The 21,867-nt window shown below is 34.4% G+C and overlaps 4 protein-coding genes and 1 pseudogene across 4 annotated transcripts; all 5 read right to left on the bottom strand.

The window, feature by feature from the left end:
• Nucleotides 1–222: 222 nt before the first annotated feature.
• LOC141826591 (uncharacterized) lies at nt 223–3,581 on the bottom strand. Its single transcript, XM_074713850.1, has 3 exons — nt 3,016–3,581; nt 1,744–1,931; nt 223–841 (listed from the first exon to the last, which is right to left on the bottom strand). The coding sequence occupies exons 1-3, from the start codon at nt 3,578–3,580 to the stop codon at nt 404–406; spliced, it is 1,191 nt and encodes a 396-aa protein (XP_074569951.1). The 5' UTR covers nt 3,581; the 3' UTR covers nt 223–403.
• A 3,243-nt stretch (nt 3,582–6,824) lies between these two features.
• LOC141826592 (methylesterase 1-like) lies at nt 6,825–7,931 on the bottom strand. The gene is made up of 3 exons (XM_074713851.1): nt 7,523–7,931; nt 7,311–7,448; nt 6,825–7,200 (listed from the first exon to the last, which is right to left on the bottom strand). Exons 1-3 carry the CDS (start codon nt 7,898–7,900, stop codon nt 6,919–6,921), a joined length of 798 nt encoding a protein of 265 aa, XP_074569952.1. The 5' UTR covers nt 7,901–7,931; the 3' UTR covers nt 6,825–6,918.
• Nucleotides 7,932–16,556: 8,625 nt separating this feature from the next.
• Nucleotides 16,557–17,541, bottom strand: LOC141827019 (putative TPR repeat-containing protein At1g05150; annotated as a pseudogene).
• On the bottom strand, nt 17,493–19,711 carry LOC141827018 (uncharacterized). Its single transcript, XM_074714306.1, has 3 exons — nt 19,707–19,711; nt 19,060–19,631; nt 17,493–17,971 (listed from the first exon to the last, which is right to left on the bottom strand). Exons 1-3 carry the CDS (start codon nt 19,709–19,711, stop codon nt 17,802–17,804), a joined length of 747 nt encoding a protein of 248 aa, XP_074570407.1. The 3' UTR covers nt 17,493–17,801.
• Nucleotides 19,712–19,857: 146 nt separating this feature from the next.
• On the bottom strand, nt 19,858–20,915 carry LOC141828175 (methylesterase 1-like). The gene is made up of 3 exons (XM_074715548.1): nt 20,538–20,915; nt 20,326–20,463; nt 19,858–20,219 (listed from the first exon to the last, which is right to left on the bottom strand). Exons 1-3 carry the CDS (start codon nt 20,913–20,915, stop codon nt 19,938–19,940), a joined length of 798 nt encoding a protein of 265 aa, XP_074571649.1. The 3' UTR covers nt 19,858–19,937.
• Nucleotides 20,916–21,867: the final 952 nt, after the last annotated feature.

Genomic DNA, 21,867 nt, shown 5'->3' with positions numbered 1-21,867 from the left:
TGGCCAGATCTAGTGTTATATAGAATGAATAGAATCAGTAATATGAACTTGCAAATAACATTGTTGTCTAAACTCAGATTAAGAGTAAGAGATGACCTATTACAATAACTATGGATTGGATGGATGATATCAAGTTGTGCCAATCTAACTGCTAATGCAAATAGTATAATTAATCAGAAAGGTACCAAGAAGCATAGAAGGTTGAACAAAAAGGATATAAGAGACCTGATAAAACCAATTTTTAACTGAAATTGTTATCGAATGTTAATGTATATTTACAATTTAATCAGAAATGACAGAACTAAATGTTCCTGGGCACGAGCACTCACAAGGCAGATATTTGTTGAAACTTAAAGCGGCAGTCACTTTGTTGGAAGCTTGTGTTGCATTTTGCTCACCAGCATCAATCCTCAAGGTCACTGAAAGAGACATCCTCATCATTCACCAAAGGGATGTTGGTGCTTCTTGAGGCACCCGTTTCTTCTGTTTCTTCCATTAACCAATCGTCCCCTTCGTCATTCTCGCTGAACTGCTCAACGGAAACCTTTGATGCATCACTGTGACCCTTTTGTGTCTGCCGAAGCGGCTCTTCTTCGATGACAGTTTTGTCAACGATTTCTATTTCACCTGTTTGCACTTGGAGTTTTTCAGTCACAACATCGGTTGTGATAACAGCAGTTACTACCTCCTTAGTTTCGGAAGGTGAGATTTCATAAAGATCCTTTTGTTCTGTGATCTGCTCCTCAGATGGAAGTGGAGTGTCATCTACTTCTGGCTTCTCTGTTCCCGTTTTTGCTGGAACCTGCAACTGCTGTAATAACAATGCTCTGGCCTCGACAATCTATTCAAAAAAGAAAAAAAATTTAAAAATGCAACAATTTTTAACTAATTAGAAATGTAACCAATTAGGCATGAGTTTCTAATTAACTCAAGCAGAATTAAACATATTATTTGTGTTGTTTGTTAACTGCCCCACACTTAGAGGAATTAAATAGGATTGGTGGTATCAAAATTATAACTTTTTTTCTAATGTACAAGAACATGAAGATTCGCATGACTTTAAAAGTTTCTCTATTTCGATCCACCCTTTATCCTATTAATGAATCTTCAGCAACATTAAGTTCATATAGTATTGATGTAGAAGATAGAAACTTACAATTAACTTTATAGTTATAGAAAGATCATTTTTTACATTCCTAACAGCTCTAACACTAGTAGCTTCATTTTCATACATATTCTCTATTATATTGATATAATTACTAGATTCTTTTAATTTTCTAAAGTCCAACACAACAATAGTATAGGGACCATTATACTTATTTTTCCAAACATTATTTTCTCACTTTTTTTATTTGCCATCTTACTAAATTAATAATATCATGATTTCCAAGTATGAAACTGAATTGATCCTGAAATATTGTTTTTGTTCCATCCTTATTTTTCTCTGAATCACCTTTCCAAAATTTTACAGTATGGCTCAGTAATTTATTTCTCAATAATTGATACTAGCGAAAATTTGTAACTGAAACTTGTGAACTTCAAAAAGATTATGAACAATTCTAAAAACATGACTTGTTTCATATATTTTACTTTTAAATACCAAAACATCTACTTTAATATGAATCTTAAATCTGGGCTTTGATACAACACAATCTACCTATAACTTATATATGGAGGAGTAGGCGGTGATAGTAGGAAGAAGAAAGCAAAAAAAAAAACAAGAACATCCACAAAGAGAAGAACCTGTGGTGTCGAGAGAAGTTCAGAATCATGCTTATTGAGCCTTGGGTGCAAAAGCACAAAATAGATTTTCCAAAAGCATCCTTCGCTCATATGACTTGGGCAAAGTTCAAGCCTCAAAGCGGCTAATCTCGGTGCAAGGCGCTCTACTGTCAAGGCGTGTTCTTGCTGAGCATCAGACATGTCAAAATCTGGAAGACGATAGATAGGAGAAACCCATTAAAGTAGGAAGAAATGTAACTCATTGAAATGTGCCAATTACCCAATCTCAATGAAAAAATATATAGGAGAGACTTTATGTTCTATTCCTCTAGCCTGGAAAATTGTATCGTCATGTATCATTGTGACCTAAAATATAAAACGGGAAACTTTATGTGCTATTCCTCAAGTCAAATAGGAACCCTAATGCCCTATGTCTATGTCGTATTAAACGAGCAACAAAAATGTAAGTAAAGCTAACAAACAAAGTAAATCATAACTCAAACTTCTTTAACATCCATAAAAAGGGAAATATAATTAAACAGAAAAAAACACAGATAAATAATAATTATTAAGTTTGAACTAAAGAAGACAATTTTCAGGTTGTCCAAGGGCTATGAAACCACGATCCTGCACTCCCATGAAAGTAGGCAGCACCTGAGTTTAGAAATTGGACTCTTCCATGTAAAGTAAAAGCCTCACTAGGACTATTTTACATCCTTTAACATACTAAAACCTGTAACGCATTACATCACTGAGTTGTTTCAGTTTCCCAATAGGTTTGAGGCAATGGTTTCTACAATCCTTCATTGCTTAACAGCATCAAGAGCACAAAAAAGAGTATCTAGCTAAAAGTAAATAAAGTTTGAACTTGTTTAGATGCCCCTGAAAATGGAGCCAAGGACTACCCATTATTTTAGTGACCTCAAGAACGCTTCAGTAATAGTTCTAACGTTTCTGAAAATTTCACTGCATTCCTAACTTCTTAGTAAGTACGTTATGCATTATTCCATCAATCAATCAGGAAAAGAAGTAATCTCAAATTCACAGTTTTAAGAGTACCTGTAGAAAAGTTTTCATAGAAACTCGATTGGCACAGAGTAACAATACTCATATTCCATAGAGGATCTCTGGCATCTCTTATCCAAGGAAAGGAATGAACAAACAAAATTTTTGGAAATGTAAGCATTTGCATGGAACTAATGATTGTTCAATGTTACCATCTTTCCTTTCAAGACAACCAGCGAAGAACCCAAAGAGAAAGCAAATCTAATTTTAACAGGAAAGAAGAAATACCGTCAGATTCTTCATCATCAGGCAACAATGGGAAATCCAACCACGTCTCCGGATGCATGGAGATGTTCCTGACGAAGGCCATCACCTCCTCGGTGACGCCCACGGCTTCCGTCCTGTACTTCCCTTCCAATCCTTCATCTTCTTCTTCCCCGGGCCCGAAAGGGATGAACGTGGACGCAATCTTGGAGATCTCCGTGACCGCCTTGGATCCGGAGAGCCTGGAGATGCCGGACCTGAATCTCCCTCCGATCTCAGCAAGGTCACTCTGAAGTCCTGCCATGGATGGGAAATCGGAGAACTCTTCGGGTTCATCGTGTCCAGACGGGGTAGGATCAGAAGAGGAGGAGGTGGGAGGAGGAGCGAGGAACGCAGCGACGCCGCGGAACTGCCGGGATAGGGTTTGGGTGATCTCGTAGAAATCTTCCTTGACGCCGCCGCGGCCAGGGTCGTCTTCTCCGCTGCCGTCTCCGCTGCCGCCGGGGTCCGCCCTCTCCTCGGGATCGACTTCGTCGGCGTGGCGGTCGGGGATCAGCGCATTGGCGAGAGACCTCGCGAGCCACGACATAGCTTTGCTCGTTACTATTTTCGTGTCCCGAGTCAGTTTCAAGATCGCGACGACAGATAAGAAGGGCGATCTTTACAGCAGGCAAACCGCATAGAGATGGAAGTTTGCAGTAAGAACTACAAAGTTTAACTATGGGCCTACTTAATTACGCGCACAGGGAAAATAATTAATTCACACATGACAATAAAACAAAATTTTATTATTTTGATAAGAAGCATCAAAACTAATTGCTGATTTTTTTATTAAAAAACTAACTTTAACTAGCAACATTAAATATATATACTTTTTAATCATATTATTAAATCATTAAAACAATATAATCTAATTACATATAATATGATAAATTTATTAATAAGGTACCATAAGTCACCAATAATGGCAAATCAGTAACAATGGCGTAGCTAGGCCTAAGTTGTAGCACTTAGAGCCAATACATTATTTTACAGTGCAATCCAACAATTGAAGTCAAGACATATGGAGTCAATTCAGTCTAGTACAGTCTAGAACCCAATGTAACTCAACAATTGAAGTCAATATAGTCCAAATTTAATAAAAACCCTACTCATATGGTTTAATGGAAGAAAAAAAAAGAGTTTTCTTTTATTTGTCGTTCGATGCATCGAGGAGCCACTTAGTCTCATAACAACAGCAGAGGTCGCTCAGTTAGGATTCGTTTTTCAAGCCATTCAACGTCATAGATCCAAGATCATCTTCTTTCCTCTTTGTTCCTTTTGAGTTTAACAATTGAGTTTTATTTTATAACCATTTTCTCAGTTGTAGCCGCCGCAGTAAGTTTTGAAGTTTGCTATTATTTTTTCTTTCAATTTTTACTGTTCCCTTAGCCATTAGCTCTATTAAAGAGAAGCATTATATTATTCCCTTATTGAAGAATTTACATTAAAAAGAAAATGTAAATAGGTAGGCGTAGGCAAACAAATTGACATTGTCAACTACAATTATATTTTTAATTTGTATATTTGTTCTCTTTTAAAATCTTTTCTTTTGATTTCAAACATTTAAATTTCAGCACTGTATTGAATTTTACAAGTAAACATATGACTTTTCTTATCTTTGTTCAGTTCTAGATCCTACTGATTCATTTAAAAAATTTAATGTGGATGACATTTGCAAGCTTACATCAAAATTTTATCCTATATTTCACTCAACAAGAAATTCATGTTTTGAAAGCTGAATTGGAACACTATCAATTTGATATAATTTTTGATCCTGAGTTTCAACAAATTTATACTCTTTCTGCATTATATAGAGAAATGGTTGTAACTAAAAAAGGCTGAAAGTTAAGTTATGATTCAGAGATTGATTCATCTTATATTGACTCTTCCTATATCAATTGCAACAGTAAAGAGAGTCTTTTCAATTATGAAATTTCTTAAAACGATACGTCGCAACAAGATAGATGATGATTTACTTTATGATTATATGATTCTCTATATAGAATGATAATTATCTGAGAAAATAAACTTAAAATCATGATTTTTATATACTCTGTAATATGAAGTTTATACTCTAAAATCTCACCGAGCATAATTCAAGTAGATATTGAAGTATTTTATATAAAATTTAAACTCTGTAAAAGAATATTGATATCTAAATATTATATGTTTATTAAATATTCATTATATATGTATGTATTATTATTTTTATAATTTAGCCTAGGGCAGTTATGTGAATCCTGGCTACGCTATTGATTAATAACAATTTAAATTATAAATGTGATGCATGGTAAAATTTATAGAGGAATAATAAAAAATCAGAGTTTAAATTTTAAATGAGACTAATATTTTAGCCACTCTAAACTTGTTTGGGATCTTCTGAAAAGTTTCAAGTGCAGAATTATAAGTAAGTTCATGATAAAACAATATTAAGGTGTTCTAAAAACAGGCTTAGTGAACATACAACTCGATAAGCTTTAATGAGATTACACCAATCAACATGATCACTGTGATGAAAGTTCTTTCCTGTTTGTGTGAATCCTTTACACGTAATGCAATAGTCGGAAAGGGAAATATAGCTAGAATGAAAGAGAGCTACAACAATATAATATTGTGCTAGCAATAGGAAAGTGAAACTAAATCTATAAATTTTAAGATGAATATATAACTGATTTTATACCTTAGTTTTTGCTAATTATCTTATTTTAGTCCCATTTAATTTTTGTAGCTATTTACTCTCGAGCTAAATTAATTCGTTAAAAGGATGAAGGTTGAGATCGATAATAACGATCACAAATACCAAGCCTTAGCTTCACTTATTTGTGAGAGCTAGCCACTGTATTAAAATATACTTCAGTTAGCAGTTCTTCCTCTACAAGTATTAACTACAAACTCTTTGTGAAAAAAGTGAATTATTCATCCTTTTAACTATTTATCTATTATAAAATATGTATTTTTTTCCCTCACCTTAGATTCCTTTTCTTCCTCAATCCATAGCTCGAAGTAATTTGTCCTCTTTCATTAAGAGAATTGATAGCAGGATGTGAAGAGTGAAGAAATTGTTTGAGCAAGATTTGGCTTTCTCTGTAGAAGCCAAAGAAGATATTTCTCTCTTCCAAACAAAATGCCAAAGACCATGAGTCATATGATAAAATAAAATTGCATTCTCATTCTATGCCGTGCCACTCAGGGCTTTAGTACAGTAGTGTAGGTCTAAAGGTGTCACTGTTCTTGAACACTAGTCTTTCTTCTTCTCCAAATGAGAACATCTACATTCTAAATTTTGAGTCTTTCATGATCATTAAACACTTTTAATTATTGATGGCAACTCTGTCAACTTCAAGACAGCGGCGTACAAACAGTTAGACTTTTAATTATTAATGGCATCAGTTTATAGTAAAAAGTTGTATCCACCACCAGCGACCTCATATATACCAAGTTATAATTAATCACTAAACTTTTTTTATTATAACAATATGTACCCGCAGTAGCAACTTCTCCCGGGAAATGAATTAATTTACTTCATTAAAAAAATAAATATTTGCATTAATAAATGGCACATGTAATATTTAATTGAACGGAGCTAATTTTGATTATTTTGGAAGAGTTGAAACGGTGCGCGTTTAACTTTTACCTTAGATTCTTTATGAATATTTTTAAAATAATAAATACAATTTAGAAATTAAATTTAAATATTTAAAAATGGGGCAACCTTTGAGTCCCTCCCCACTAAATTAAGAACTTTTCTTCGGCCAAAACCGAATCATAATCACTTCCACGAAAACAAAAGATAAATATAGTAAAACAAGGTGGTTTTATTTCTTATTTTCTCCCCCACATTGCGACAGCTGCTTTTATATATGCGAATTCAACGCGAATCAATTCTCACGCGTACTCGTCGGCGATCTCCGAGATGAACCGGTTCAGCTTCTCCGGCGTCGACAGCATCGGCATATGGTCGGCCTCCTCGATCACCCTCACCTCGTCCACCGGGTAGTTCTCGATCATCCACCGCTGGAAGCTCGCCGGCAGCACCTCGTCCTTCTCGCACACGACGAACACCTTCACCACCGAGCCATACCCTGACGCCGAGAGCGGCGGCCACGACTCCAGTTCCTTCAAGAACAGGGAAGACGGCCTCACCAGCGTCATAGCCAAGGCAAAATCCTTCACCGAGATGCGATTTTTGTTAGAAGAAGCAGAGAGGTGAGGGAGAGAAAGCGATCGACAGAGGAGATATATGATGATGCATGATGTTCCTATGAGTACAGCCGTACCTCCGGCGGCGAGCGACTGTAAAGGAGGGCCCCGAACTTGGGGCCGAACAACATCGACAGAGGGCCGTTCTCCTTGTCCCCGACCGTACCGAATTGAGTATCCAACCAAAACGGCAATGTCAGATCTTCCAGTTGGACCTACACAAGAACAGAATTCGATCAAGACGCTCAAAGGTAGATTTTAAAAATCAAGACAGGTTTAGCTTGCTTACCTTGTTATAGATATACGAGGGAGGATGAACGGTGTCGGGCAAGAAGGCGGTGACGAAGACGCCGACGGCGACCTTGTGGGGGAACGTGTCCATGGCGCGGGCGATGCAGTTGCCCCCGAGGCTGTGGCCGACGAGGACGACGCGCTCGCCCGGGGGCAGCTCGGCGAGGAGGTCGATCAGGGGCTGGTTGTAGTCGTCGAATTTCCTGAGGTCGGAGAAGCGGCGCTCGTCGACGCCGGAGGCGGCGAGGTCAAGAGCAGTGACTCGGTGGCCGGCGGAGCGGAGAAGCGGGATGAGCTTGTACCAGGACCAGGCGCCGTGGCAGGCGCCGTGAACGAGGACGATGTGGTGGCTGCGGTTGCAGCTGCCGTCGGCCATGTGGCTGTGCTGTGGTAGTGGTACTTTGAAGAATCGGCTCGCCGGTGGCCTCTTTATAGAAGCGGGGGTGAGGACGAGCTGGCGTAGGCCCAATTTATGCACGTGTTTCGTATTTCTGGTGGCAAAAGGAGATTAATTAAGTTAATTACAAACAATTTAATATCATCGGTCATTAGACATATATAGTACGTTCATTCCAAAGGATCTAATATCATCCGTACCACGATTAATACAGATAATTAAATCAGATACACTAAGCAAGTAAGAGGGCATTTCGGCTACGCCATGGGGCATCTCATGTTGCTTTCGTGAAGCACATGGTTTGCCCACAAAAAATTATGCGGACGGCCTTTTGTCAGTCAATCTATCCACCTACCATTAATGAGGTAAAATATTGACTTTAATCTTGACCTCCAAGATGATTACTATTTACAGTTTGGAATCCTGAGTTACAGTTCGGTTCACTGTTTACAACAATTCAAAATTATTATTATTTAAAAAATATAAATTTATAAAAATAAAATAAAATTTATACTAATTTAAGTTGAATATGCTTATCCTCTTAAGATATTGAAGAATCAAAATTCATATCAAAGTCAAAAATTATATTCTTTATGTTCTATTTTATTTTTCATTTGATCATCAAGTAATGCTTAAGCTTCTAAAAAGTCGAGAGATAAAGTAGATCGTCGTTCATCTAATATATTATCTTCTGGAACTAAACGACTATTCTATGACAACGATTGATATATAAGTTAAATTTTGTTGTGATGATAGAGAAGATGACTACCATCATAGAATATTGAAATTCAACTCAATATCTATTTTATCAAAATCAAAAGAAATAATTCTTAAATTCATATTTGAAACTTGAGAATCCTATTATATGTTTCGTGTTCTCTTACTAAAATTGTACATTTGTAAATTTTAAATTATTATTAGTATTGATATTTTATATTTTAGATATATTAATTTCTAATTTATTTTATATTATAATCTTTATAAATTTTATATAAATTATTTCAAATATTTTGTATAATATTAGAAGTTTATATTTCAAATATTTTGTATAATATTAGAAAAGTAGAAGAAGAATTTTAAAATATCGTAATATAAATATCGTAATACAAAATTAATATTTGATGTAAAACATTTACTTTAAGGTTCTATGCTTCATTTTCAAGCTTAGGAATTCGAATATATTCTTGATAGGAGTAATTAGAGTCGAATTTCATCAACTGTGCTAAATCTTTTAACGAGAAAATCATTTATAAACTTTTGTTTTTTCTTATCTTTCTTGTGAATTATAAAATTTAATGAATTCGTTTAGTCATCTGGATTTTTAGAACGTCGCATATAACATTTATAAGTTCTAATATTTTTTGTATTATAGACATTTTCACCTTCTTTTATTTCACCTCGACACACCTTACATCTAAAGCATTTTCTCCTATAAATTTTATAAAATCGCTATTTATTTTTGATAATATAAGTATTTAATTTTTTGAACTAATCAATTCGAAGGTGATTAATCTGACCCTATAGAAGTTTCTTATCCATCATCAAAAGTAAATCGAGAAGTAAAAACAATATATCGTTCTGCAGCTAGCATTCCACTAAAGGAAATTAATTCATAGTGCATTGTAATTAAAATCGACTGAATATTTGATTAATTATTGTGCTTACCATTGTACCGTAATTTCTCCGGAGTATAAAATCTAGAGCTATCAAACGGATCAACTCACGATAAGCGAGTTAATCCATTAGAAACTCATCATATGGCGGGGCAGAACGGGACAACCCACCAACTTGATGAGTTGAAAAATATCCAATAACCCAACCTAACCTAACCTAAATCTAATCCAAAACAGATCATGGATTAGGCGGGTCAATCTACGAGCCTATAAAAAATAGTTACCGACTAGTCTATTGAATTTTCTACTTTAATTTTAAATTTTAAGAAAAAATAAATTTTCTCATCTCGTGGGTTAATCTAAGTCCGTTATAGCTTGACCCACGCAGGCGTAGGCCTATGCGGGTCAGTTCATCTAAATCCATTCATTTTAAAATGGATTGATAAAATTTTAATTCAATTCATTTAAATTATTTGATGGGACAGATCAATTTAACAAACCCAATTTAAATTGACATTCTAAATTAAAATCTCCATGGAGTACATTGTAACTATAAAGTAACCAAACGTAAACACTTTTATCTTATAAATTCATGTAAGGTTATGAAATCTCCATCCATATATAGAACCGCTAAAAGATAGAGATGTAGACAGCACAAACCAAACATAATTCTATTTTTCCATCGAGAGTTATATGTTTGTTGTAGAATTAGTTTAATTATATAATAATTAAAAATAGTGCGTACCATTTTTAAAATTGATGCACAATTTAATTAAGAGTTCAAAAAGGAAATTAAAGAACAAATAAATTGTGAAAAATGAAAACTTTATAAAAATAAATATTTGCATTTATTGTATTAATAAATAGCACATGGTGGAGCCCTGATGAGTCATTTCCACTTGGCTGATATCATTTTAATTTAGTCCGTACTCACCTATAAAATATGGGGGACCAAAACAAATTTTAAAAAATGAGTACATTAGAGTTAGAGGTACAATTTAAATCTCACTCAACATTTATTATATTTAAAAAAATTATGATGTTAAATTATTAAAAATTTTAAATTTATTTTAATAATCGATAAAAAAAATTTATGAAATTAAATTTATCATCTTCAGAATTAATAATAAATTATTAAAAATAAAATAAAATAATAAATTATGTAATATTTATTTATTCAACCATGGTATTAACGGAATAGTCTGGTAGCCCTGATGAGGTACGTAGAATAATAAAGGTTGAAAATTTTGAATAATTATATAAAATAATCAAATTAAGTAAATGTTTTCCGATTAAATGAGAATAATTGAGCTAGTTTAAGAATATAATTAAATACTTTGTCTTCGAAAATACAAGTCACTTTAGGTAATTGTCATATATTGTTAAAATATTAGTATGTGATAATAAATGTAAAGAAGATAATCTCTAATAAAATTAATATCCTTATTTGAATAAACTCTAAGGTAATTTATTTATTATTTTTAAATATTTAAATTACGCACTTTATTATTTAAATTATTGAATCATGCGTCCTTTTTCTAAAATACCTTTCCACTTGTACGCTTACCTTCATCAAACCCGAAGGTAAAAATGTTCATCTGTGAAAAAAAATTAAAACCCTCTCTTTTATATAAATATATATATACTCACTCATCTATTTGGATAAAATCTATTTATATAAATTTTAAAATTTTAAATCTTAAATCCGATTTTTTTTTAAAAAAATATTTGATATATATATATATATATAATTGATATATTGAGTGATTAAATTTACGCGCGCGATCGTACGTGACTTAAAATTTCTTACCAGCATGGCAGATTCTCACGATTAAAACATTCAATTAATTCAGTTCAATTTCGATTTTAAAATTTCTTATTCAATTAAATCGAATAGACCGAATTAATTAAAATAAAAAAAAATTTATAAATTCTTAAATATGTAAATTTATAAATTCATTAATTGATAAATTTTTTATAATATTTACAAATTTTAGTTATTTCGATTAATTTTATTTTTTGATCGAATTAATCGATATTTTATCGGTTCAGTTTATTTAATTTTTATTTAAAAAAATTAAATCAGTTTGCTTTATTCAAAAAAATTTGATTCAATTTCAATTAATTTGATTTGATTTTAATTAAATACTCAACCTAACGATGGCTAAAGATAATTATTGGAGTTCAGCCATAAACATGATGAAAAGCTTTTAGGTTGCATCTCAGCAAACTCAAAAAAAATGGAGCAGAAGATAAAAAATTTTAGAAAATTTAGAGACTGAGCAAAAGAGTATGTTAAAGGTCCAACATAAACAATCTAAATTCTATCGCTAATTTAGAGACTGCACTGAAGTTTGATCGTTAAATATTAATGATCGTTAAATATTAAATTTTTCTCATGTCACCAATTATAAGAATCCAAAATTCAATCGCTAAATTTTTCTCGTGTCATCCAATTATAAGATTACCGATCCAATTAAATTTCAATCGCTAATTTAGCGATCGATTTTTAATTTTGGTCGCTATTTAGTAACCGAGTTTTAACTTCAGTCGTAAATTTACGACCGATTAAATTTTTATCGCTAAAATAGCGATCGAAATTTAATCGATCGCTAAAATAACGATAGATTATAATTCGGTCGCTAAATAGCGATCGAATTTAAAAATCGGTCGCTAAATTAACGATCGAAATTTAATCGGTTGTTAAATCCGTCGTTATTTATGAATTTTTTATAGTATTAAATCGAATAAACTGAATTAATCAAAATAAAAAAATAATTTATAAATTCTTAAATATATAAATTTATAAATTTCTAATTAATTGATAAAATTTTCATAATATTTAAAAATTTTAATTATTTCAGTTAATTCAATTTTTGATAAATTAATCGATATTTTATCCATTTAATTTATTTAATTTTTATTTAAAAATTTGATCGATTTAATTTATTAAAAAAATTTGATTCAATTCTGATTTTAATTAATTCGATTCGATTTTAACTGAATACTCAACCTAATCATTGTTGAAGATAATTATTGGAGTTTAGCTATAAAGTTGATGAAAAACTTTAAAGTTGCATTCCAACAGACTCAAAAAAAAAAAAAAAAAGTAGAAGATAAAAAAATCCGAGACTGAACAAAAGAGTATGATGAAGGTCCAACAAAACAATTGAAAATGAAAAATAAAAAGATAAAAAAATTAAAATGATTCAAAAATTCAGAGAGGCTGATGTTGGAAATATCTGACGTTGTTGGAAATAGCAATGAACGAAGATGGCCGGATGAACAAAAGTTTAATTAAATTGATTGAATCATCTGATTTAAAAATTTAATTTAATTATTTCAAAATTTAATTTTTAAAAGTTAATTAATTTAATTAATTCGGTTGATTTTAATTTAAAATTTTTTATTCAATTAAATCGAATAAATCAAATTAATTAAAATAAAAAATAATAAGATAAATTCTTAAATTAGTGAATTTATAAATTTTTAATTAATTAATAAATCTACTATAATACTAAAAAAATTTAGTTATTTTGATTTTCAATCGAATTAATTCATATTTTATTGGTTCAATTTATTAATTTTTATTTAAAAATTTAATTGATTCACTAATTTATTTAAAAATTTTAATTCAATTCAATTTTAAGTAATTTAATTCAATTTAATTTTAACTGAATACTCAAAAAATACGCTACTAGCCCGAGCCAAAATTTAATTGCATCCGAGTCAAAATTTAATTGCAAGCTGAAAACATTGGTGAATAAAAACAACAGTAGCAGACTGTGGATTTAGCAATGCAATTATAAATCACATTAAAAATCACTGTAGATGTAGCAATTCTGAGAAATTATAAACCACACTAAAAATCAACGTGTCTTCATATATGTACTATTGTTCATTTATTTCTGCTACTAATGTGTGCTTGTGTCAGAGGTGTGTAAAAATTCGAATAAATCGATTGAATTAATTGAATTTAAAATTTTAATTTGATTATTTTAAAATTTTAATTATTTTTTTAAAAAATTTGATTAATTCGATTCGATTTTAATTTTAAATTTTTTTATTTGATTAAATAAAAAAAACTGAATAAATCTAAATAATTAAAATAAAAAAATAATTTATAAATCCTTAAATATACAAATTTATAAATTCTAATTAATTCAATTTACTCTATTTTTATTTAAAAATTCAATCGATTCGATTAGTTCAAAAAAAAATTAATTCAATTCAATTTTAATTAATTCAATTCAATTTTAATCAAATATTCAGTATCCTTTTTGAAATAGCAAGCAAGAGGGTTTTTTAATTTGCAAGAACCATATTCACTCTTTCTCCAACACCCACCAAAGGATTACTATCAACTAAGCAATTATACGACGCTTGTTTCTTTGTTGCTTTCCGACATTTAATCTCTATCTTCTCTTGACATTTAAGCTCATCTTTTTTCCTCAAGTTTTATTTGCATTCAATATCTTTTCTCTAAATTAAAATAAACTTAAATTTAAAGACACTCTAAATTTATTTATTTTTAATTTCAATTTTTAAATTTTAATAAAAAAATAAAATTAATAAAATATTAAAAATTATTTTTTCATAATTTTTAAAATCTTTTATTTTTTATATCTAATTATAAAAGAATAATAAAATAAAATAAATAAAGTTGATTTTATTAATACAAATAATAAATAAAATAATAAAAAATTACTTTTGTGCTGTTTTTCAGAAACCAACACCACAGCTTAAATACTAATGTCATTATAGTGTTGGTTTCAAAAACTAGTACTATAGTATTATGAAAATTTTAAATCATTTTAAACATTGTTGAGAGAGCTTTAAAATAGTAAATGAGAGCTTTTTGAACTCAGATTCACCTAATAAACTCATATAAGTTGAAATGAGTCCGATCAGAGCTCTTTAGATATATTAATGGACCTTGGAGACTTAAATTTCTGAAAACTTATAATGAAATAGAATAGTTGAGTGTGTAGAAGGGAGATATAGTGAGAAATCATGGTTCTGAGTCTCCTATATGAAATTATAGACCCGTGTTAATTGACACAAAGTTAACAATGATGAAAATCTTTTACAATGATAACGAATAACACCCTTAGACACTAGGATACTACAAAAATCTACAGAAATTGTAGTGAGTCTTATCAGAACTCTCTATATCCATCAATGAATTTTGATCAAAATCCATTGATAGACCTAAACGACTTAAATTTCTGAATTTTTATAATGAGATGAAAGTGTAAAGTGTGTAGAAGATAGATATGGTGAGAAATCTTATTTCTAAATCTCCTATTATGAAGTTATAAGCTCGTGTCAATTGACACAATGTCTGAAACTCTTTAAACCTTCTGAGCAATGCTAGAAATCTTTTATGATGATAATGGATATACTTTAAGATACTGTAGAAATTTACATAAGTTGGAATGAGTTCGATTAAAACTCTTTAAGTCCATTAATGAGTTTTGATTGAAATTCATTAATGGATCTAAAAGACTTGAATTTCTAAAATTTTATAATGAAATGAGAGTGCAAAGTATGTAAAAGGTTTATATGATGTCCAATCTTCATCCTAATACACGTAGGAAAAGTTATGATGACATGTCAACTAACACAGACTGTGATGTTGATTTTCAAAAATCAGTACTACAATAGTGTTAGTCTTTATAAACAAGCATCACAGTGTTAATTGTGGGTGAAGCATGTGAGAAGGCTAGACACAGGACATTGCTTGAGCATTACTTGTTTCCCTAAATGGAGCCTCTTTAAATTTGGCAGAAATAGGAAAAGGATATTCATAGTTCTGCAGAAAAAACACATATTGAGCAGCATTTGCACGCCCAAACGTCACGCCCTGATACACTTAAAAACTCTCACTAAGTGAATCCTAATTGTGATACTAATTGTAACCATATAGGGGAATCTATATTACAATTTGTTTGATGATATGTATTGGCACTAAAATAATAATTAATTGAAGTTTCTCCAAAGTACAGAATGCGAGAGGGGCGAAGGGAAACAAAAAGAGAACTCTAGTTAGCATGATTAAAAGAGTTGGAAGTTCTAAATGTTATTAAATATAAAGCAGAATGAATTCCACAATAAAATTCGGGGAGTTGGGAAGATCAGAAAGTACACATAAAGAAGGGGAGTTAAAGAAATATTTCTGCTCCTTTCAGATGACATCCTATTTAAAGAAGAGCAAATCTTGTTGCTCCTCTTTCTCTAAGTTTCAAGTTCGAACAAACCTTTATACAAATGCTAAACTGAAAAATAGGAGACATTTCTTGCTTTTTATTATTAAATGACATTGTGTAAGTTGCCTTTGTAAAAATGTTCTTCTTTTCTAACACTGAAAGGCTGTTTGTGGCATTTGGAAATCAAAAAGGATGAAGTGGATTAAGGGTACCAGTGAACTTGAATTTTGTTAATATGCCTCCAAATGATACTCAATAAGTGGCTAATCTCGGTGCAAGCAGAGCCGGTCCTTGTTGTACAAGGGCCTTGGGCGAAATTACAATTTTTGGACCCTAGCTAATCGATGATTTCATAAATGATTGTTTAGGAATCAATCAAGGATCTATGTACAAACTTTAGAGTTAACATATGCAGAATCTGCAAAAAAAAATTGTAAAACAAGCAAAAATATGCATCACATTTACAAGGTATCAACAAATAAAAACACAAGGTAATCATCAATGGGAATCCAGAATAAGAAGAATGTAGAACAAGCAAGAATACAAAATTATGCTGTAATTAGGGCAAGGAATAATTCTGGAAGAAAGATAGGAGAGTTATGATAAACAAAAATTGCATTAGTGAACTGTCAAACATTTATAACCAAAGAATTACTAGTCTCCGTGAGCTAATAAGAAAAATATACCTACCCTAAAATACACCTAATTTACAAAAGACCATAGTTGGCAGATGCAGATGATCACAACTTAGTAGAAAATATGTAGGAACATGAGGTCAACTTGAATTACAGATTGTACAGAGATTTTACCTAGTTACGCATCAACTTGCAAGCTTGTGGAATACATATTAAACCACCTACACATATCTTTCAAAGCTTCAGATTCATTTCCATACTCTTTAAACAAAAATTCTTCTTGCTTGAAATTTGACGGCACCTTCCCTTCACTGTAGCAACGACTACACAAGCTGAACTGAAGCTTTATCTCTGTGAATCTTGATCCAATTATCGGGTACTGGCAAACAGAGCAGTTGCGTCAACCATGCTGTATTCGATCACCAGCTTCAAGCTTAATCAATGTGTCTAGGATCCCAAAACCCCAATCTGAATCGTTGAACATCTCAAGAAACTTAAGAGTATGACACCATTTAGGGATCTGATTCTCCATGAACCTCCAACATGTCACTGACACCATAAGAGAGGATGTAAACAGCCCGTAAGAGCTTTATATATGTAATCGCATCACTCCTTCTGATGTTCACCCCTCCTTCATTACTAGGTCGCCGTAGAAGTGAATCAAAAACACCCCTCTTTCACTTTTCAGTAGGACCGGAGCACAAAAGAGCAAGGATGGCAATGAACATCCCCAAATCCACCCTTCCTGAACCAGTGGCGTCAAGTACAGAGAGAACCTTCTCGTTGATTACTTTTATAGCTCCTTGGAATGTTTCAGGTTTGAGGAATTGAAGTAACCTTTGAAGAATCACTTCCAAAGCAGCCTTCCTGATTGATTTTTCAGGTTCACCACTACCAGAATAGGATATAGGAACATCAGTCTCATTCATTTCTTTCTTCAAGAGATCGACATCACAGTAATTAAGCCTTGCAACCCTCTGGAAAGCCCTGATATCCAACGCAACAGCCAACTCTTGCCTTAGAGTAGTCTTTCTCCCAGCTTTCTTGAACTTTGATGGCTCAATGACAAGGTATGCCCTTTCACTTTCTGTGCCACTCCCCTTGGGCTTCTTCTTCTTCTAAAGAACCTTGAGATGTGCAATCGCATGATTCCAAATGACAAAAAAGCAGTTTTATCCCCAAAGACAAATGAGGGGAAATTGTATAAGAGAGGCAGGAATCGTCCATCTCCTCGTTCTTCTATTTGAACATGAAGAAAACCCAAAACAAAACCAACTATTATCGAATGGGATGAGATGGAGTCGAGGGAGAAAGGGCAAAATAAACAACTAGAATCGGTTGATCAGAAAAATGTTGGCCTTGTTGACGGCGGTACAGACGAACTTGCAATGTGCGAAAGGAGGATGGTGAAGTCGCCACGCGATCAATCGATGCCTTGCGTCAACCCTAAACCCATCGACCCTAAACTCTGGTGCCCTATTAAGTTATGGGCCCTAGGCGGTCGCCCAGGTTGCCCTGGCCCAGGGCCGGCCCTGGGTGCAAGGTGCTCTACTGTCAAGGCAAGTTCTTGCTGAGTATCAGACATGTCAAAATCTGGAAGACGATAGATAGGAGAAACCCATTAAAGTAGGAAGAAATGTAACTTTATGAAATGTGCCAATTACCCAATCTCAAAGAAAAAATATATAGGGAGAGACTTTATGTTCTATTCCTCTAGCTTGGAAAACTGTATCGTCATGTATCATTGTGACCTAAAAATATAAAACGGGAAACATTATGTGCTATTCCTCAAGTCAAATAGGAACCCTAATGCCCTATGTCTATGTCGTATTAAACGAGCAACAAAAATGTAAGTAAAGCTAGCAAACAAAGTAAATCATAACTCAAACTTCTTTAACATCCATAAAAAGGGAAATATAATTAAACATAAAAAACACAGATAAATAATAATTATTAAGTTTGAACTAAAGAAGACAATTTTCAGGTTGTCTGAGAGCTATGGAACCAAGATCCTGCACTCCCATGAAAGTAGGCAGTACTGGGTTTAGGAATTGGACTCTTCCATGTTAAGTATGAGCCTCACTGGAACTATTTTACATCCTTTAACATACTAAAACCTGTGACGCATTACATCACTGAGTTGTTTCATTTTCTCAATAGGGTTGAGGCAATGGTTTCTACAATCCTTCATTGCTTAACAGCATTAAGAACACAAAGTAAAAGAGTATCTAGCTAAAAGTAAATAAAGTTTGAACTTGTTTAGATGCCCCTGAAAATGTAGCCAAGGACTACCCATTATTTTAGTGACCTCAAGAACGCTTCAGGAATAGTTCTAACGTTTCTGAAAATTTCACTGCATTCCTAACTTCTTAGTAAGCACGTTATGCATTATTCCATCAATCAATCAGGAAAAGAATTAATCTCAAATTCACAGTTTTAAGAGTACCTGTAGAAAAGTTTCCATCGAAACTCGATTGGCACAGAGTAACAATACTCATATTCCATAGAGGATCTCTAGTATCTCTTATCCAAGGAAAGGAATGAACAAACAAAATTTTTGGAAATGTAAGCATTTGCAAGGAACTAATGATTGGTTCAAAGTTACCACCTTTCCCTTCATGACAGCCAGCGAAGAACCCAAAGAGAAAGCAAATCTAATTTTAACAGGAAAGAAGAAATACCGTCAGATTCTTCATCATCAGGCAACAATGGGAAATCCAACCACGTCTCCGGATGCATGGAGATGTTCCTGACGAAGGCCATCACCTCCTCGGTGACGCCCACGGCTTCCGTCCTGTACTTCCCTTCCAATCCTTCTTCTTCTTCTTCCCCGGGCCCGAAAGGAATGAACGTGGACGCAATCATGGAGATCTCCGTGACCGCCTTGGATCCGGAGAGCCTGGAGATGCCGGACCTGAATCTCCCTCCGATCTCAGCGAGGTCACTCTGAAGTCCTGCCATGGATGGGAAATCGGAGAACTCTTCGGGTTCATCGTGTCCAGACGGGGTAGGATCAGAAGAGGAGGAGGTGGGAGGAGGAGCGAGGAACGGAGCGACGCCGCGGAACTGCCGGGATAGGGTTTGGGTGAGCTCGTGGAAATCTTCCTTGACGCCGCCGCGGCCAGGGTCGTCTTCTCCGCTGCCGTCTCCGCTGCCGCCGGGGTCCGCCCTCTCCTCGGGATCGACTTCGTCGGCGTGGTGGTCGGGGATCAGCGCGTTGGCGAGAGACCTCGCGAGCCACGACTTAGCTTTGCTGCTCGTTACTAATGTCGTGTCCCGAGTCAGTTTCAAGATCGCGACGATAGATAGGAAGGGCGATCAGGCAAACCGCATAGAGTGGGAAGTTTAGAAATTAAGTTTAAATATTTAAAAATGGGACAACCTTCGAGTCCCTACCCACTAAATTAAGAACTTTTCTTCGGCCAAAACCGAATCATAATCAATTCCACGAAAACAAAAGACAAATATAGTAAAAAAAGGTGGTTTTATTTCTTATTTTCTCCCCCACATTGCGACAGCTGCATGCTTTTATATATGCGAATTCAACGCGAATCAATTCTCAAGCGTACTCGTCGGCGATCTCCGTGATGAACCGGTTCAGCTTCTCCGGCGTCGACAGCATCGGCATATGGTCGGCCTCCTCGATCACCCTCACCTCGTCCACCGGGTAGTTCTCGATCATCCACCGCTGGAAGCTCGCCGGCAGCGCCTCGTCCTTCTCGCACACGACGAACACCTTCGCCACCGAGCCATACCCCGACGCCGAGAGCGGCGGCCACGACTCCAGTTCCTTCGCGAACAGGGAAGACGGCCTCACCAGCGTCATGGCCAAGGCAAAATCCTTCACCGAGATGCGATTTTTGTTAGAAGAAGCAGAGAGGTGAGGGAGAGAAAGCGATCGACAGAGGAGATGATGATGCATGATGTTCCTATGAGCACAGCCGTACCTCCGGCGGCGAGCGATTGTAAAGGAGGGCCACGAACTTGGGGCCGAACAACACCGACAGAGGGCCGTTCTCCTTGTCCCCGACCGTGCCGAATTGAGTATCCAACGAAAATGGCAAGGTCGGATCTTCCAGATGGACCTTCACAAGAACAGAATTCGATCAAAAAGCTTAAAGGTAGATTTTAAAAATCAAGACAGGTTTAGCTTGCTTGCCTTGTTATAGATATACGAGGGAGGATGAACGGTGTCGGGCAAGAAGGCGGTGACGAATACGCCGACGGCGACCTTGTGGGGGAACCTGTCCATGGCGCGGGCGATGCACAAGCCCCCGAGGCTGTGGCCGACGACGACGACGCGCTCGCCCGGGGGCAGCTCGGCGAGGAGGTCGATCAGGGGCTGGTTGTAGTCGTCGAAGTTCCTGAGGTCGGAGAAGCGACGCTCGTCGACGCCGGAGGCGGCGAGGTCAAGCGCAGTGACTCGGTGGCCGGCGGAGCGGAGAAGGGAGATGAGCTTGTACCAGGACCAGGCGCCGTGGCAGGCGCCGTGAACGAGGACGATGTGGTGGCTGCGGTTGCAGCTGCTGTCGGCCATGTGGCTGTGCTGTGGTACTGGCCGGTACTTTGAAGAACGAGCGGCTCGCCGGTGACCACTTTATATAAGCCGGGGCGAGGACGAGCTGGCGTCGACTTGTTTCTGGCGGTCCATTACGTTAACGTTCATCATATCAAAATCTATGTTTTATTTATTTTTTTATAAAATGATGTTATTATTCACTTTCATTTTACATTTCATTCCTTCATGGAAAATTACATTTCGTAAATTAAAATATCCTAATAAAAAATTAATATTTAATGTAAAACATTTATTTTAAGTTTAGCAATGCTTTAGTAATTCAAATATATTCTTTGATAAGAGTAATTAGAGTCAAATTTCATCTATTATGCTTCTTTTCATGAGAAAATCATTTAGAAACTTTTGTTTTTCTTATCTTTATCATGGACCATTTAGCAGGTACATCGTCAAAAACTTCTAATAGTTTCTTTCATCTCGACCCATCTTATTTTCTCCTATAAATTTCAAAAAATCTCTATTTATTTTTTTATAATCCAAGTATTTAATTCTTCAAACTGATTAATCCTGAAGGTAATTAATCCGACACCACAAGTCACTGACTATCAAGGATAATCTAAAAGTGTACACGATATGTCACTCCACAAACAACGTTTCATAATTGTCAAAAAAAATTAATTTACAGTGCATCGTAGTTAACAATCAATTTATGAATACTTAATTAATTACAAAAGCGCTTGCCATTGTAGCCCCATAGCCTCGTAGTCCGGAGGCATAACATCTCCATCCATGATCAAAGAAGTACGTTGTAACTATAAAGTAATTAACCAAACATAAATAATTTTATCTTATAAATTCATCCAAAGTTATGAAATCTCCATCCACATCTAGAGCCGCTAAAAGATAGAGATTTAGACAAAACAAAGCAAACCTATACAAGAGTTATGTTTGTTGTAGAATTAGATTAATTATA

Source organism: Curcuma longa, chromosome 4, assembly GCF_044706935.1.
Source record: "Curcuma longa cultivar G26 ecotype Majalengka, Jawa Barat chromosome 4, ITB_CL_G26_1.1, whole genome shotgun sequence".
In the NCBI taxonomy this organism is placed as follows: Eukaryota; Viridiplantae; Streptophyta; class Magnoliopsida; order Zingiberales; family Zingiberaceae; genus Curcuma; species Curcuma longa.
The sequence above is the reverse complement of the archived record's forward strand: the minus strand, read 5'-3'. Positions and strand labels throughout refer to the sequence as shown.

Excerpts from the sequence above, each read along its gene's own strand:
- LOC141826591 (XM_074713850.1), bottom strand. The coding sequence starts at position 3,580 with ATGTCGTGGCTCGCGAGGTCTCTCGCCAATGCGCTGATCCCCGACCGC. Across the intron at positions 1,932-3,015 it reads TGATGATGAAGAATCTGACG|ATTTTGACATGTCTGATGCT; the intron begins GTATTTCTTCTT and ends ATCGTCTTCCAG. Across the intron at positions 842-1,743 it reads AACTTCTCTCGACACCACAG|ATTGTCGAGGCCAGAGCATT; the intron begins GTTCTTCTCTTT and ends TTTTTTGAATAG.
- LOC141826592 (XM_074713851.1), bottom strand. The coding sequence starts at position 7,900 with ATGGCCGACGGCAGCTGCAACCGCAGCCACCACATCGTCCTCGTTCAC. Across the intron at positions 7,449-7,522 it reads CCTCGTATATCTATAACAAG|GTCCAACTGGAAGATCTGAC; the intron begins GTAAGCAAGCTA and ends GTTCTTGTGTAG. Across the intron at positions 7,201-7,310 it reads ACAGTCGCTCGCCGCCGGAG|GATTTTGCCTTGGCTATGAC; the intron begins GTACGGCTGTAC and ends ATCTCGGTGAAG.
- LOC141827018 (XM_074714306.1), bottom strand. Across the intron at positions 17,972-19,059 it reads TGATGATGAAGAATCTGACG|ATTTTGACATGTCTGATACT; the intron begins GTATTTCTTCTT and ends ATCGTCTTCCAG.
- LOC141828175 (XM_074715548.1), bottom strand. The coding sequence starts at position 20,915 with ATGGCCGACAGCAGCTGCAACCGCAGCCACCACATCGTCCTCGTTCAC. Across the intron at positions 20,464-20,537 it reads CCTCGTATATCTATAACAAG|GTCCATCTGGAAGATCCGAC; the intron begins GCAAGCAAGCTA and ends GTTCTTGTGAAG. Across the intron at positions 20,220-20,325 it reads ACAATCGCTCGCCGCCGGAG|GATTTTGCCTTGGCCATGAC; the intron begins GTACGGCTGTGC and ends ATCTCGGTGAAG.